Here is a 15,473-nt window from a genome sequence, read left to right on the forward strand (position 1 = left end):
CCCGCAAAAGGAAACACAAACCCCTCTCCCCTTCCCCAACGCACGCAATACATTTTAATCTCAGCAAGAGTGCTTATTTATAGTTTCTAATGACTTTATAATACTCCCTTGATGTAAAGATTTTTTTTCAAGTCATTGGTCGGTTTTGCATGAGGGTGGGAGGAAACTGCTAATGCATCTTTCTCTGTGGAGTTTGGAGGAGCTGGTTTTCTGTATGTAGTCCAGTTTCCACTAACAGTGCAAACTCATCTTGTTGGGTCAAGCATACCTAGTTAAATATCCAAATGTTTGACTGCCTGTGTAAATGTTTGGTTAATTGTCAGCCATATTGATCAGCTGCCATTTGTTGATGTAACCATCAGACCCTGAACTTACAAGTCAATTGCCTTCCACTCTTGAATCAACTGGAAGAAACTGTTGAGATGAGATGAGCATTGGGTCTGGCATTTGGATATGTTCTTCAATGTTTGATTTTATAACCTTTATTAAAAAAAACAAAACTCTTGACATAAAAAGTTCAAGAAAATGCCAGAGAGTTGTTATTTGAGCTGCATTAGTCTTTAATAAATCAACCACCTGAGGGATCTACTTCTCATCATGTGACTTAATGTTCACAAATACGGCATTGGAGCAAGTAAAAACAGCGCACTTGGTTAATTACACACTTAGCGTCACCTGAAAATGACTGCGGTGTCTAGAATTTGTCATTGGTTTGTCTTCAGGCATCTTAAATTGATATGCCACACTGTTTATCCCAATTTTTCAAGTGAACACGTTTCAGCTAAATGTTGCTGTCAGCACCATTACAGATAAAAGAACTGAACCTATATAACAAGACAAAAAAAATCAGAAGCAGATCAGACTATCAGCTAAAAATAGCAACACTACAAGTACAATCAGCAAAATTCAAAGAACATCTTCAAAACCATAAAACCATTAAAGAGATTAAAAAAGAGAGATTATTGAATAAAACATGGAATTCAGGAAAAATATAGGCTTTTCAGTTCTTCATTCAAATCCCTCGGGCTTATTGTTTGTAAAGTGTGAAAGAAAAACATGCTTATCTTGTATAAGTCACCCCCTCTTTTGGGAGCAGACACCATTTCCCTCCCTTAGCTTACAAGAAACAAACATCATGGACATCTGTGTTGAAGTGTGGAGCCATTGGAAATATCTTTATAGCAAATAACACATCTACATTCATAAAATCTGTTTTTCTTTTAACTCCCTTTTTAATAAATCTGCCACATATTTTGTATGGCAAGTTTTCTTCTTCCTGTACTGCAGTGCAACTTAATTGCAGTAAGACACCCAGCATGACTTAAATGGCTTGTATACAATTAACTAAGAGACATTGCAGCATTGCAGCAGTTATCCTTACAGCCTAAGAGAGTTTCCTTTATGTCAGTTGTTAAGAACCAGGAGAACTTGCAGAAAGCTTACAATAAGCTACAGACTTAAGAAGAGCAGAGAACAGTAAGTCCCAAGCATTTGAAAGAGAGCCCTGACTTTGGAATTGAGGTTTTTTTTTGTTGTTTTTTTCCCCCCATTTTTCTTGGGTTGTGGAGTTGTGTGCACTGATTTTCTAAATTGTTTCTGAGGACAGTGTATTGTTTGAGTCAAGTCTTAGTTTTATCATTAAATTGTCAGAGGAGTGGTTCTCAGCTTCAAGGGTCACAAAAATTACATACTGAAGCCAAAGCAAATTTAAAGCTGCTGCTCCAGAGGACTTGAAGTACCAAGCTGGTTCCTGAAGTAGGCAGCTTTTTTTCCCCCAAAGACACCACATGCCAATGTTTGTTCAAGAGCTTTTTGCATCATACAACACAACACTATCATATACTGGCATATCCAATTTAGGCAACATCTTGCAGCAGCTCTGCTGTAACCATTACGCAACCACAGATAGCACATTTGTGGATAAGTTAAAGTTATGTAGTAACATTTTGAGGAATATTGCAGCTGTCGTTTGGCATGCTTGTAGTACACGTTTTCCAAATGCTTAGAATTATGGTTGTAATAAATAAATAGAAGTCCAAAAAACAAAGCTGACTTCTGACCACCCACAAATGTTTTTAAGCTTCTGCTCACCCAAGATTGACCACAGCATTCTGCCTCATGCAATACAGCGACCTCATCTCGGCATCTGTGCCTGTGATCTTAGCGGAGGTGCTGACGTCTGTATTGGGCCATATGCAATGTCTTAATGAATACATGCAGGCTGTCAACAACAAAAGAGGGGAAAGCTGCTTTAGTAAAGTGCCATAACGGATGTCATGGACTGATGACATTTAGGTGCGGCACAAAGGAGGGAGCATTGCAGAACACTGAGTTGTACTGTTTGTGGTGTTATTCTGTGAGGAAACCATGAAACTTTGATTCAGTGGATCCTGATGACAGCATCAGCCACTGACAGGTCTTGCCTCTATTAGGACATTACAAAGACATCCACCGATAGTACATCTGTCTATGCACTTCCTATGTAATGTTGAGTTCCTCTATGTGTTTATAAGCAATCCATTATGTATCCTTTCATTCTCCTCCTCTCCCGAGTTAAGTCCCGAATTAACTCCCAAGTTAATTCGAATTAACTTGGGAGTTAATTCGGGGCATTGGCTTAGTCATCAACCCCGACGCGATGCAGAACTTCCCAATGACACGAGTCGATTCTGAATGCTTGGTTACACCACAGCAAAAAAACAGCACAGTAAGTGTTTAAATGAAAAATGTGGATTAAAATCTCTCATATGTGTAAAGTTATATGCCTTACTAAGAAAAACCAACAGGTTTTCTTAGTAGGAATGCAATGTGACAGTTGTACCACAGTATGACAAAGAAGGAAACCACAACTCGCCTCCTTAGTGCTGCAGTTCAGTGTGCATTAAAAGTCGATGCGCAGGGCTCTTTTGTGCCCATCAGTATTAGAGGAGCAAGGAGTGAGAGTGTGCTGTACTTGAGAAACCTTTTATTGATGATATCTGAATTCTAAGCCAAATGGAAGATATAAAAAAAGAGAGAGAAAAAAAGGATGTGTTTCAATAGGGATAAAGTGGAGGGGCCAAAATAACCCACAGAGCGAACACATCTTAAGTGATCAGAGGAGATGAAAATGAAACGGTGAAAAGAGAGTTTTCTGTCATTATGGGAAGAAGAAGGCACAGCAGCTGTGATTGACAGATTCACACCGACCCGTGCAATTGAAGGATTTGAAGGAGGTGAGGAGAGCGACTGCACCCATCATCACAGGGTTACGGCCAGCTGAGAGGAATGTTTTTTCAATTTCGCTTCTTTTCTTCCATTTTGCCTGCGCCTTTAAGATCCCCCTGCCCTCATTCCCTCCTTCCAAATTTCGGCTCTATTCATCCCTAGTGCTCTCTTTCTCTTAACCTCCACTCGGCTGCCTCTGCTTTCATCTCGGCGCTTGGACCAACTCGGACTTGACTTCTCTCCCTCACAACTGCCCTCCCCTCTCCTCTCTCTTCAAACCCTCGCAGTCCGTCTACCTGTTCTCTCATCTCTGTTCTTTCATCTGTCCTCCCCAACCTCCCTTTGCACTCTTTTTCTCTGATGACATTTCTTCAATTCTCTACTTCTATCTGCGTCTTTCAAACCGTCTCCTTGTTTGACCTAGAAAACTTTGCTTGTATTCTGCATCTATTGGTCATCTTCTCATGTCTCCAATTATCTATACCCATTGTCTCTGAACACCTTTGGCCCCTTCTCTTTTTTTTCTGCTTGTTTTCCTCCTTTTGCTCTCAGTTGCCTGTCTTCTATTTTAAAGCATCCTGCGCCCACTTTAGTGTGAATTTTCTGTAAAAATGTTAGATGAGACCTCACACAATGTGTTGAAACGATAGATATAAAAAATGAATTAAAACCCAATTTGATGGTAGCAAATTGTACATTCCATGCAAAATATTAAAAGCATTTTTGCACTGTGATTTGCAGTAGAAGCAACATTGAATATATTGCTTAACTTTAGTTTGCACATCATCATAATTGTAAGTGTCCCACTTTGCGATGTTCAGCTAGGAGCTTCTGGATATGTAGTTTGGGTTTTAGTCGTGGTAACCCTTCAGAAGCCTTTTGCTTACTGCTTTCACTGCTACTTTTGTTGCCATTTTGCACACATTTCTTTTGTCAAGTGTCGTACACCGCATGTCCCTTTGCTTTAGGATTCTCCATCACACGTCCTCTGGAGTGCACAGAGTGAACACCCACCCCATCATCTGGTGCCATAATTCCTCTGCGTCTTTCCTTCAAACGAGGAAGTTAGAACTGCTTCTATCCTGTCATGTATTCATCATAAGATACATTCAATGTCCAAGCATGCTGCTCCTGACAGTGCATTTTTAGTGTGGGTCTGTGTTGGTCTATGCATTTTTTTTTCTGAAAGTGGTGGGAATCATCATAGCAACCAGAGTCTTTATGAACTATAACTTTTCATTCATTACATTGTTTAGAATATTCTTGTTTTCATATAAATCAATCACTGCTGCTCCCCTATGTCTTGGAAAACGTTAGTATTTGTGTGATATCTCGTTAGAACTCATTACACTGATCATTTACTGAGAGGTTGCACTGGCACACTTTAAATTTTCTTTTGATATGTTCTCGTCCTTCTACTTCCTTTAACTTTTGTTTGCCCTACAATCTCTCCTTCCTCCATCTCTCTCTCGCTCCCTGCTCTAAGTCATTGGAGGGTAAATAAAGGGGAGGTTATGAGAGCCTTCCTGTCTGAACCCTATCCATCACACCGCCACTTAATTCTAACAGCTGTCGCTGAGAGCATGTTGGTGTGCGTCTGAGTAAGAACCTTTGTGTGGCTACAGGCCCCAAGTGTGTGTACGGATCGGATTTCTCCCCCTACCCCAAATATGGCAGTGGTAATTGACAGAAGCTTTGCAAAAAATGTTAATGTGATGCTTGGGCATCGGCACACCATGTTTCTCTCCGCTCTGCTGAAACTGTATTATTTTCCGTGTGGGAGTTCTTTGGGGCATTTCTGACAGCAAGCAGGCTTTTCGCCTCAAAACCTCTCGGAATGTGAACGAGCGGCGTGTCAGACACACACTTATACAGAAGAGGACAAACCGCTACAGCGACTGTTGCTCACACAAGACCGTTGCGTTGCGAGACGAGAGGGGTGTCCATCACGCTCCAAAGACTGTCACATGCAGGACTTCTGAAACAGAGCTGCCATTCCGGTAGAGATATTGCCCTACTGCAAAGTGCAAACTGCTCAACCATTTTTCTGTATGTCATGTTTCTGGATATGGTTCTCTCTATTTCGTATTTCTATCTATTACTTCTTCTTATAAGTTCGAAACCATACTGGATTTTGCTTAAAAACTACATTTTGAGTCTTTAGTAGCAGTGGACAGTGACTTCTAAAGTGTACAACATAAAAATAAAAAATTTCTAAATATTTTGTTGACCCCTCAGGTGTATAAGCCTTCTCCGACCATTTTGAATTATTTAGATTTTTCCTGTGCATCACCTAAATACAGTTTAACATCATAGCTTGACACTGTTGTCCTGCACCAAAATGATCCGGGGGTCTTTCTGCCTGGAGTTTGCTTGTTCTGAATGAATGGAAGCTGATTAAGTCTTTCAGAATATTTATGTGCTCCAACTTCCCTGTTGCCAACAAGAATAGCGGCCATAGATAATTCAATTCAGTATTAAGCTATCTGGTATCTATTAACAGTGACCCCTAAAATACTTATACTGTAAACACATGTCTTCATGAGAGTTGAGTTTTGAATATGCTCATTTTGCATTTGGCTACTTTTAGATGTAATTTTCTATTTTGGGAAAGTCGTGCCCTGATGATTTATTGCCAGTTATGAAAGCACATTTTGCACAACATCATTACTCATTTCCAAACGTTGATGCTACCAATTTGTAAATATTTATTTTTTTTCATACAAGCAATTATACTAAAATGTCCAATTCTTTGATTACTCTAATGGGGAGCAACAGGAAATGAAAGTTCGCCTTAGTCTGATTATTCTGTATGATTTGGAAGAGTAATGGTTCTTGTCCTGTAGACGAAAAATAAGAATTACTATGATTATTGCTTCTGGCAAACTGGAAAAAGCTATTAGAGGACATGAATTTGTAGATTTAATTCTTTTACTTTTTTTTTGGACAACTCTCAAAGAACCCGTGAGCCTCCAAGGACTTTGACAATTTACACTTAAAGTAAAGCTGAACGGATTCAGTGTTTCATCCCTCCCATTTGCTGATACCTCAACACTAACAGTTGGGGAAGGTACATCTGTGTCCCAAATTGAAAAAAACATATCACGGGAGTGTTTCAGTGGCAAAACTAGTATTTTACTATGATAGGTGGCAGGATTTCCACTGGGGCCATATCTGTTTTGCTAGATGTCGACTGCTCTTAAAAAAGTCTCAAGTGTGCAATACCAGCTGTCAGAAAGCAGCCCTGTGCACTCTAAAGGCACTCACCTCACCAGTGAGAGGCCTTTTCTCATCAGACCTGTCTGCAGCATAGTGGCTTCTGCAAATTTCAAAGTTGGGAATTTTACTTGCGCAGCAGAGGCCGGCTTCAAAACAAACCGGCAATAGACAGCAGCTAATGGATATCCTTTTTCATCGCACAGATTTGCCAGCGACAAATGGAGTTTCGCCCTGCTGGTGTTTTCTCTGCTTCCTTAATTGGTCTTCGATCACTGATTGCCACCTGAAGACTATCTTGTTATCTCCTGGACATATACAAAGTACTGGCCAATTAGCATCTTCCATTGATTGATAATAAGAGTTTAGCCAGATAAGTAAAAAGAATACAAGACAAACACTTGAGGGGATTTTTTTTTTCACTCTTTTCTTTTTACAACCCAGATTTTTGACTCTACAGCTGGAATTTTGTAATGGTGCTTGGTTTATTGTCTCAGTGGGATGTGAAAAATGTTTTTTAATCAGCTCACAAGCCTGCAGGATACACCGCCGCAGCTCGTTTGCTGGTACAAAAGTGGACATCAAACAAGAAATCCCGGGAAGGAAAACGGCAGATTAAACGGAATTCAAATGAGGAGCCGTGATAAAAATGCACTGATGCCTTTAAAAACAAACCAGATGCAGAGATAAACGATAAGCCCTGATAATTAGATCGGCTGCTCACACTTATAAGATCAAGAGCGCTCCTCCATGCTTCGTTAAGACTTAAAGTGCAACAAATTCCCATCATAATCTGGAAAGTGACTGACACGATGGTAGCGCTGCACATGGCTGTAGTGTGCGCATATTTTCGAAGAGAATGCTCAGAAGAATGATATAAAATTACATTTTTCTAAAAATTCAAAAAGCTATAGATATTTTTTACTAGTAATTGTTGTGTTTTTTTCATCTTGGTTGCCAATTGGGTACTGAGGATCAGAGCATCAGTACTCTGTCTGAATGCATCACGTCTGACACATGAACAACACTTGCTTCCTTTTGAAGTCGTCTTGTGTGTTTATGTTCTGTGGCAGTTTTCAAAGTGTCTCCTCAACATTCATATGTAGCATTTCACCTTATGTTGCTCAGGGGCAAAAACAAAACATTCTGATTGGCCTTTTTATTCACGGGATATGAACATCTGAACTTACCAGTGTGTTTACACTGAAATGTTGTAGAAAACAGTCAATTGCCACAAAAAAATAAAAAATAACAGCCAATTCTCCTACAGTAGCCTTTCAAAATTGTCTTGAAGGAAAAGTGGCTTCGCTCGGCGAAAAGCACCCACAGGCGCACTGAAAATAAATCTCATTTGCATGAGGAACATCACAAATTTGAAGAAAAGTAAAAGTCCATCGCAAAGTGGAACTTCAGGTTAAACTAACACCACCAACAACCGTAATCTATTCAAAGAAGCCGATTAAGTCCAGCAAAAAGGCAGATGAAGTAACAACAAATGCAACTTCATGGGAAATAAACTTCAATGTTTGGGAGTGCGTGGCTACATTGTAGCTCACCACCATCAGCGTGTGAATGTGTGCATGAATGGCTGAATGACTGTCCTGTGAAGTGCTTTAGAGTCCTCTGGAGTTAATAAGGTGTTATAAAGTGCAGCCCACTTACCATAAGAATATTCGACATTCTTCCATCAGGTCAAAATCAAGGTTGTGTGCAGGGTATCCATCACTGTGTTCCTCAGCATTTGCTGTTCCACACAGGGATGAAAACATGCTGTTGTTCTTAACTTGTTGTGCCACTGAGAAGAAGTTTCTTGAACGGACTGCAATGCTATCGGTGCCGCAACGTCTTTCAAAACGTTTTGGACACCGACTCGTTCTTTCACGTTTGTGCAGGCAGTCTTCATGTCTGTGTGCTGGATTTTATCTCCCTTACACCATGAAAGTGACAGGCAAAACCGAAATCCAATGAATTAGGAAGGCTGACCAACACTTCGTTCGTCTCTTGTGATTTTGAACAGAGGCATGAAACGGCAGTACAGACAACTCAGGCAACCACGTGCACATTTTATTTCTAGTGTTAAGGCAACAGTGCTTTCAGAAAAACTGAAAAAGAATGATAGTATAATGAAACAGGAGATTAATCGCACTGAAAGCCGGTCTTAACTTCTGCTATTTTTGCGCCTTTGACATTCTAATAAGCTCAAATAGACTTTTAAGGCACAGGAGGTTTTAAAGTTTTAAGTTGGAGGAGAATTTAATGAGATAAACTCTTGTGTTTTTGCAAAGATATGCTAATTAGAGCTACGCTGAATTATAAAATAATACATGAGGCACAAACTAATGAATGCACAAATTAAAAAGAGCACAAATACTCCATATGCTTCATCTCATGAACTTAAAAAAAAAGCGCTACTTGGGGACACAGAAGCTGAATAAATGGTTGAATCACTGAGCTTGATTGAAGCACAACACTGAGGTTGGGAAGCTTTTTAACCCTGGTTTAAGAAGTTAAACATTAAGACAAAAGGTGAGAGAGTGGAGGAAGCACTTGGAGCCGTGTGACCTTTAGCAAATTTAAAGCTAATTGAGAGTGCTCAAAAAGGATAAGCAAAGGTCATCTTTGATGACACAAGTCAGAGAACGTGATTTCATCTGATTTGCTAATGCCAGGGTGCAAATGTTCCAATATGAAAAGCTGCAGCTCTCAGTCTCCTTGGAGAGACTCATCGCAGAAGCCATATGAGCCATTAACGGATAAAGAAAGGATCAGAGATGGCACAGGGTCCCATCTCTGTACAATGACAGTCTCTCTTTCTTCTGGAGACAGAAGAAAAATAATTTTCGGTTTTTATTCCTATAGAGTTTTTCAACTGCCAGTCAAACGGAGGAGAGGCGTTGCAGCTGTTACGCCTGCAAAGTGTTTCATAAAGTATTAAAAAACTAGATGGTGCTAGCGTTTCCAAAAACGAATGCAATGATGCTCTCCCCCTCTCTCTGGGACGTTTCAGGTATGAGTGGAGGAGGAATAGTTATAAAACTAATTCTTTCAGATTGCAGCTTTAAAGAGTATTTTCATTCCTTTGATATGTCCCAGTGTGCACATCCAACATGAAATCCCACTTCACAGAGAATTCTTTTATCACAAGTCACTGTCCAAGCAGACGAGGTTCAATAGGAATATTTTCCATCAATATTATCCCTCTCTGTGCCAGCAAATTAGACTCCATTTGGAGCTAAAAGGCCCCTCTCTCTCTCTCTCTTTCATATCCCGAACGCGAAATCCTGCTGGGTGCAGAACAAGGTAACTAGGGCTGGGAATTCTCTGCAGGGGCCGCTGGAGAATCTCAAATAATGTTTTCACAGTGTTAGCTGTTGTGCCGTAGTTAGGCCAGTAAGTTTGTCAAGGAGAACTGCTGAAAGACATGGTTGTGGTATAAAAAGAGCAGTAAAAGCTGTCTTTACTCACTTTGTGCTCCCAACCCTACAACAAATGTTAACCTTTATTTGTGCTTCAGCTTCCGGGGGCCTTGATCCTATAACCTCTGCCTCGAAAACAACAAGGTTAGTCATCAGTTAAGGTGGAAGCACTTACAGACTTAACCACTGAAGTGGGAAAATGCTCTTAAAAACCACAGACTGTATTTGGTCCTGTGTGCAAACTAAAATCAAGTATTTTGTTATTTAGCAGCAGTCTTTAAACAATGATTTGATTGATTATGTGAAATAAGCTATGAAGACCAACATGGCCACATGAGAAATGCATAGTTTGGGGCTGAGGTCTCCTTTTGAGAAGACACAACACTGACTTCATACAATAATCTCTCCCAGAAAATCCTGAAGGAAAATATCTGACCATGCATTTGTGATCTTATCTCCAAGCACTCTACCTAGTCTACCTTGTAACGGGTAAAAGAAGAATCATAATGAAGGTTTTGAAGTTATACAAAGCAACACGCTTTCATGTTTAAGTCAAAGGCTGATGAACTTTTCAAGGTTGCAACTCGAATCGAGATGAATATCAGGAAACATTTACCAATCAGCTTATTTCCAGTTGTGGTGAACCTGTGCAGATTGCAGCCTGTTTCAAGTAATCTGTTGCTGCAGCCAATTATCTTTTTGCAGCCCTTGTCTACATACCTGGCATTCAATCTTATAACGTTTTGTGTCAACCACAGACATAACAGCATTGATATTGAATTGACCCAGCAAGAGAATTTCTGCTCTAACATTGACATCACAACATAGAATCAAACAGAAGTCCTTTCACTGGTAGATCCACAAATGTATTACGTACGTAGTTAGAGCGAGCCTTCATTTTCACAGTAAAAATAAGTCTGGTTCAAATTTAAGGTAAAAATAAATAAATTAAAACAGTTTGCCTCAACTTCAAACTTTGTTTTTTGTTATAAAACCAAGAGTACTGGGTGGTGTTAAAGAGGCAGCAGTGCAGAGAAGTACATTTCCCACAGATATTACATTAAAATAGAATTAATAAATTTCATTAAATGTTTTTTTTTTTTTTTTTTTAATCTGGCTTTTTGGTATTTGTCAGACAACCATATTGTTTTCCCACTGTTTGGTGGCTGTGCAGGAAAACACAGAAGGGACCATTTGTGTAACAGAATATGGTATTTATGTACAACAATTCCCTGGCACCCTTCACTGTGTGCAATATCTAGCTCTTGAATTGAAAGAAATGCTAATACTATATTTTCCTGACAGTAAAATCTTAAATATTTCCGATTTGCACAAGAAGATAAATTGTCTTGTACACACAAATTTGCATAAAACTGCAGGCTTTATCAAGAGCCTCTCAGTTCAGAAAAAAAAGAACAATCTCAGGAAAACATTAGCCTCACACACACACACACACACACACACACACACACACACACACACCCCACACACACCCCACACACACACACACACACCCACGCACACACACACACACACACACACGCACACATGCATGCACACACAAGATGGAAAAGGTTGGAGGTAAGGGGGAAAGCTGTCAGTCAATCATATGAAAAAGCGTCAACTGTGTGGGAAGGACAAAGAGGTCTTGTCAGAATAAGAAAATATAACTCTTGCCAACGGCAAGGTGGCTCGATGCTATCTTAAATATGTAATAAGCGGCAACTTCAAGATCAAGCACGCTGTGTTTGGAGTGTATGCAGACGGGGGGTGGGGAGGACAGGTGGCGTGGAACGGTGTTCAGTGGGAAAGGCTCCACACATCAAAGTGCAGCATGCTGTTTGAGGCTTACCTGGAACAAAGCTCCCTTGCACCACTTCCTTGTACGCCCACCATCCTTCATGAATTTTCGGTAGGTTTGGTTGAGCTGTGAGGTAAAGAGAAGACAGAAGCAAGGACATCAACCTTTTATGTGTAAAACTCAGAGTGCGAAGCAAAAACCGTGTCCTAAAGGTTTCACAGATATCCGAATCTCGTTCTGAAGAACAAAAAAAATAAAACAATTTCAGACACACCGACCCTCTCAGAAGACCTCAGCAAACAGAGCTTTAGACATGGCTTAGGACTTCGCCGGAGTTCTTTTGTGGAGAATACAAGCTCTTACATCAAACCAGCTTAGCGCTCTTAAGAGACTGTCTCTTGGTACAGAGTCTTTCACAGCATTATGGAAATGCATTCTGTAATGTTGTGAGCTAAAAAGGAAAGTCTTGGATTAGAGCTGGGTGGTGCAGTATAATTGAGGTGACGACATTAAGGTCCAAGTACAAAAAGGCGAGGTTTGACCGAGCAATACCCACTAAGACTTTGGGATATTGCGTTTTACACCTCTTCCAGTTCATTTCCCATACAGGAAAAAGCAAAGTTTAATCACAGTCCAGAGGTTGCCCTCCTTGCTTGGCTATAATGGAGGTTGAGGTGACCAAACAACCCTCATCTTTTTTTTGCTATCCCTGTACAACAGCCTCACTGCACCAGAGCTGGATGGCAGGTTCAATTTCAAATGAGTGAACTGGCTGGACCAAGTCCAGAAAGGCTTTCTAAACAACCAGCGCAGCCACAAAACTGGGAAGCAGCAGCTCGCATTTAAACTAAATCTTCACTGACTAAATGTCTAAGGCTCCAAAACGTTTGAGTTTTTTTGTCTTTGCTCAGAATTATCTGCAGTTCCTCCCACAACAAACTGAACAACTCCTTTGAGGCCTGGAAAGACATTTCCCCAACCCAATAATGAACTGGTTGCTTCCAGGACAGCACTGCTGGGCCACAACAAAGACATTTCCTTTTTTTCAAAACACAACATCATTCATAAAATTTAGCTAGGAGGTTTTTTGTTGGATACACTCTTCTGGGATATACCTCACTTTACTGCAGTGGCTTGTTTGTGGAAAATAAAAGTCAGGATTTATGAGCACTTAAGCGCAATCTCTATTTAGGAACTGCACTTTACTCTAGTGGTATCTTTTGGCGAAGATGTTCAGAAAATAAAATATCTTTAATATGAGTAAAATAAATTAGTGAGGGGGTGGGGAGAATCATTATTAAAATGATGTATACCACATGACCGTATAAACATTTGCTTGTTTAAACAGTCTTTTCCTGTAACATTTTAGAAAGATAAAGCACACAGAAGGAGAACCTTTACCCTTCTTTTGCAGAATTGTGCTTCCTCTCCAATGTGTTATTTTTTCTTCTGCCCAAACCACACATTTACTATATAGTTAACTGGTAATTAAGCCTCATTTTTGGGTCATTCTCCTGTAAAAAAAACAAATGAAAACTAAGTTTTTATTTCAGAGTTTATGATGCCACTAAGGTTAATGAGCTTCTCAGAACCTACAAATGGGAAGTACATCCAACATTTCTCAAATCCTCCACGATGCCCAACACTCAGCTAAAAAGTAAGGGACCTTATATTTGGCAGATATATTATTTTTGTAAATCATTTTTATTATCCTTCCAAATATGCCCCCCATTCATGAGAATAATGAATGTTTGGAAAGAGCAGCAAAGATGACCATGACTTGCACCCAAACCAAATAAAACCACAACGGCCTGGCACCTCTTTCTCAGGCCGGTCACCAGCTCGGTCACACACTGTTTCATCGCATTGCATCACGTTCCTCAAACAGCATGGCACAAGTCAGTTGTGTTGTTCAATCTGCAACACCCACACACATCCCGCAAGCATTTCATGGGAAGTGGTCATGACTGGAAGATGCCACTCCATGGCAGTGAAGGTAGTTTCTACTAAACTCCGCTCTGAGCCCGCTGCAAGAGTAGAGAAACGGGATTAAAAATGGTTGCAAACTTTCACCTTACATATCTATGTATGAAGATTTTTTTTTCTAGCCTCTTTATCACACTGGCACTACCAAAAGCTGTTTGGAAAAGAGAATTTGGTACATTTTCACATGGGGAAAACTTTGAGACTGAACTCTTCTGCTCAACCCAACAAATGAATTTTGCTTTGCAATGTGGTCCAATTAAGGAGAAATATATAAGCTTTACATATCCTAAGTTCCAGACTGTAATCCATTACTTTGTTCACACGCTATAAACACTGCAATGCGGCTAATATATGGGCTCTCACCAACAGGTCTCAGAAGGCTGGACAGCTGTGTGATGAAGAGGACAGCATAATCTCAAGAGCAAATGTGCCTCGAGACGAAAGTGGCAATGAAAGCGACAACGAAAGACACCAAGTGTGTGTGTGAGGCTGTTCAATTCCGACACTGACGACTACTTTAGTGGTTTTAGTCCAACACAAGGAAAATGAAGATGGCAATCAATGGCTGTTCCTGATAGCTTGCTGTAATTTTAAGTAGCTTGTTACCAGCCGTGTTTGGAAAAAGAAAATGTATGTCATTAAAAGTAAAAAAAAAAAAAGTCTTAGTGTAAATATATCCAGATATAGAGTGAACAATATTTTTTCAGTTAGGTTCATATGCAAATGCACTCAATACTCTGTACTTGCTGTACTAAGATTATATTCTGAAATTAGTACCAGAACAGTAGATGTATTAAATAAAAAAAATGAAATAACATAAAATAAATAAAAAATCACAACCTGGTATAGGCTACACAGAGGATTACAATTGCACAGTTCGGTCATCAAACATTTGTTGTGTGCAAATCAATCATCTTATGAGAATGTCCATTATTTCTTTTTATTTAAATGGAGGTTATTATTTAAAGTAGTAGTTACATTCACCTATGAAGATGGCATGCATCAAAAACTTCCATTTTAATTTCCATCACAGCCGCATCTGACACCCTGTAATTTACCTCCGTCTCTTTAAGAACCTAGCTCTGTCCAAACGAGAGAGAAATATATTATTTCCACAATTTAAGACTATAATCAAAGCGTTCTTTGAGAATTCAAAACCATTTCAGCTGACAATAACAGTCTATAATTTATGAGGTTTGTTACTTTTAATATTTCAGATTCAGTGACTAATTTTGGGAGCTGCTTTGAATGCTTGCCATTCTAAGTTGAGCATGTTCTGGTGAGCTGTAAAGCAAAGTGATGCACCTGAATTTGGGAGAAACAAACAAATGATCCCAAAATACTAAAGCCAATGGGGAGTGATGAGGCCATCAATCATTGGGAGGGAAGAAAAATCTGGGTTAATCACAAATATGACGACTGCAGAATTAAAAAGTAACTGGAATTGTGTGTCTCAATATTGTACTAAATAACAGGTAGAATAACTCCTGTTATTCTCAAACAGGAGGAAAACAGGAAAGATCAAGCTCTTGTTTTTTTTTTTTTGTTTATGTGAACAATCCTCCACGTAAATGGACTCCATTTATTGAACGAGTTTCTAGTCTGACCACTCGAAGCACTTTTACGCTCATGTCTCAATTAGCCATTGTCACATACACTTGCACTTCAATTCCCACACCTGTGATGTGAGATTCAGTGTCTTATCCAAGAATTTTTACAAAACAAGTTGGAAGAAAGATGGAGTCTAACTCGCAACCTCCCAGTAAAAAGACAATCACCCCAACATTCCACAGTCATTTTCAAAACCATGTTACATTTAATACCATGATGATAATTAAGATTCTTTA

At 39.6% G+C, this 15,473-nt stretch overlaps 1 protein-coding gene across 1 annotated transcript in view; it reads right to left on the bottom strand.

Moving 5' to 3' along the window:
• ca10a (carbonic anhydrase Xa) overlaps positions 1 to 15,473 on the bottom strand; it is a 240,460-nt gene that overhangs the window by 199,774 nt on the left and 25,213 nt on the right. Inside the window, exon 2 of the mRNA XM_055057653.1 lies at positions 11,692 to 11,766. Within this exon, the coding sequence (XP_054913628.1) occupies positions 11,692 to 11,766 (75 nt within the window). The remainder of the gene's footprint in view (positions 1 to 11,691; positions 11,767 to 15,473) is intronic.

This window comes from Poeciliopsis prolifica, unplaced genomic scaffold (assembly GCF_027474105.1).
Source record: "Poeciliopsis prolifica strain line A6 unplaced genomic scaffold, Auburn_PproV2 SCAFFOLD048, whole genome shotgun sequence".
NCBI classification, from domain to species: Eukaryota; Metazoa; Chordata; class Actinopteri; order Cyprinodontiformes; family Poeciliidae; genus Poeciliopsis; species Poeciliopsis prolifica.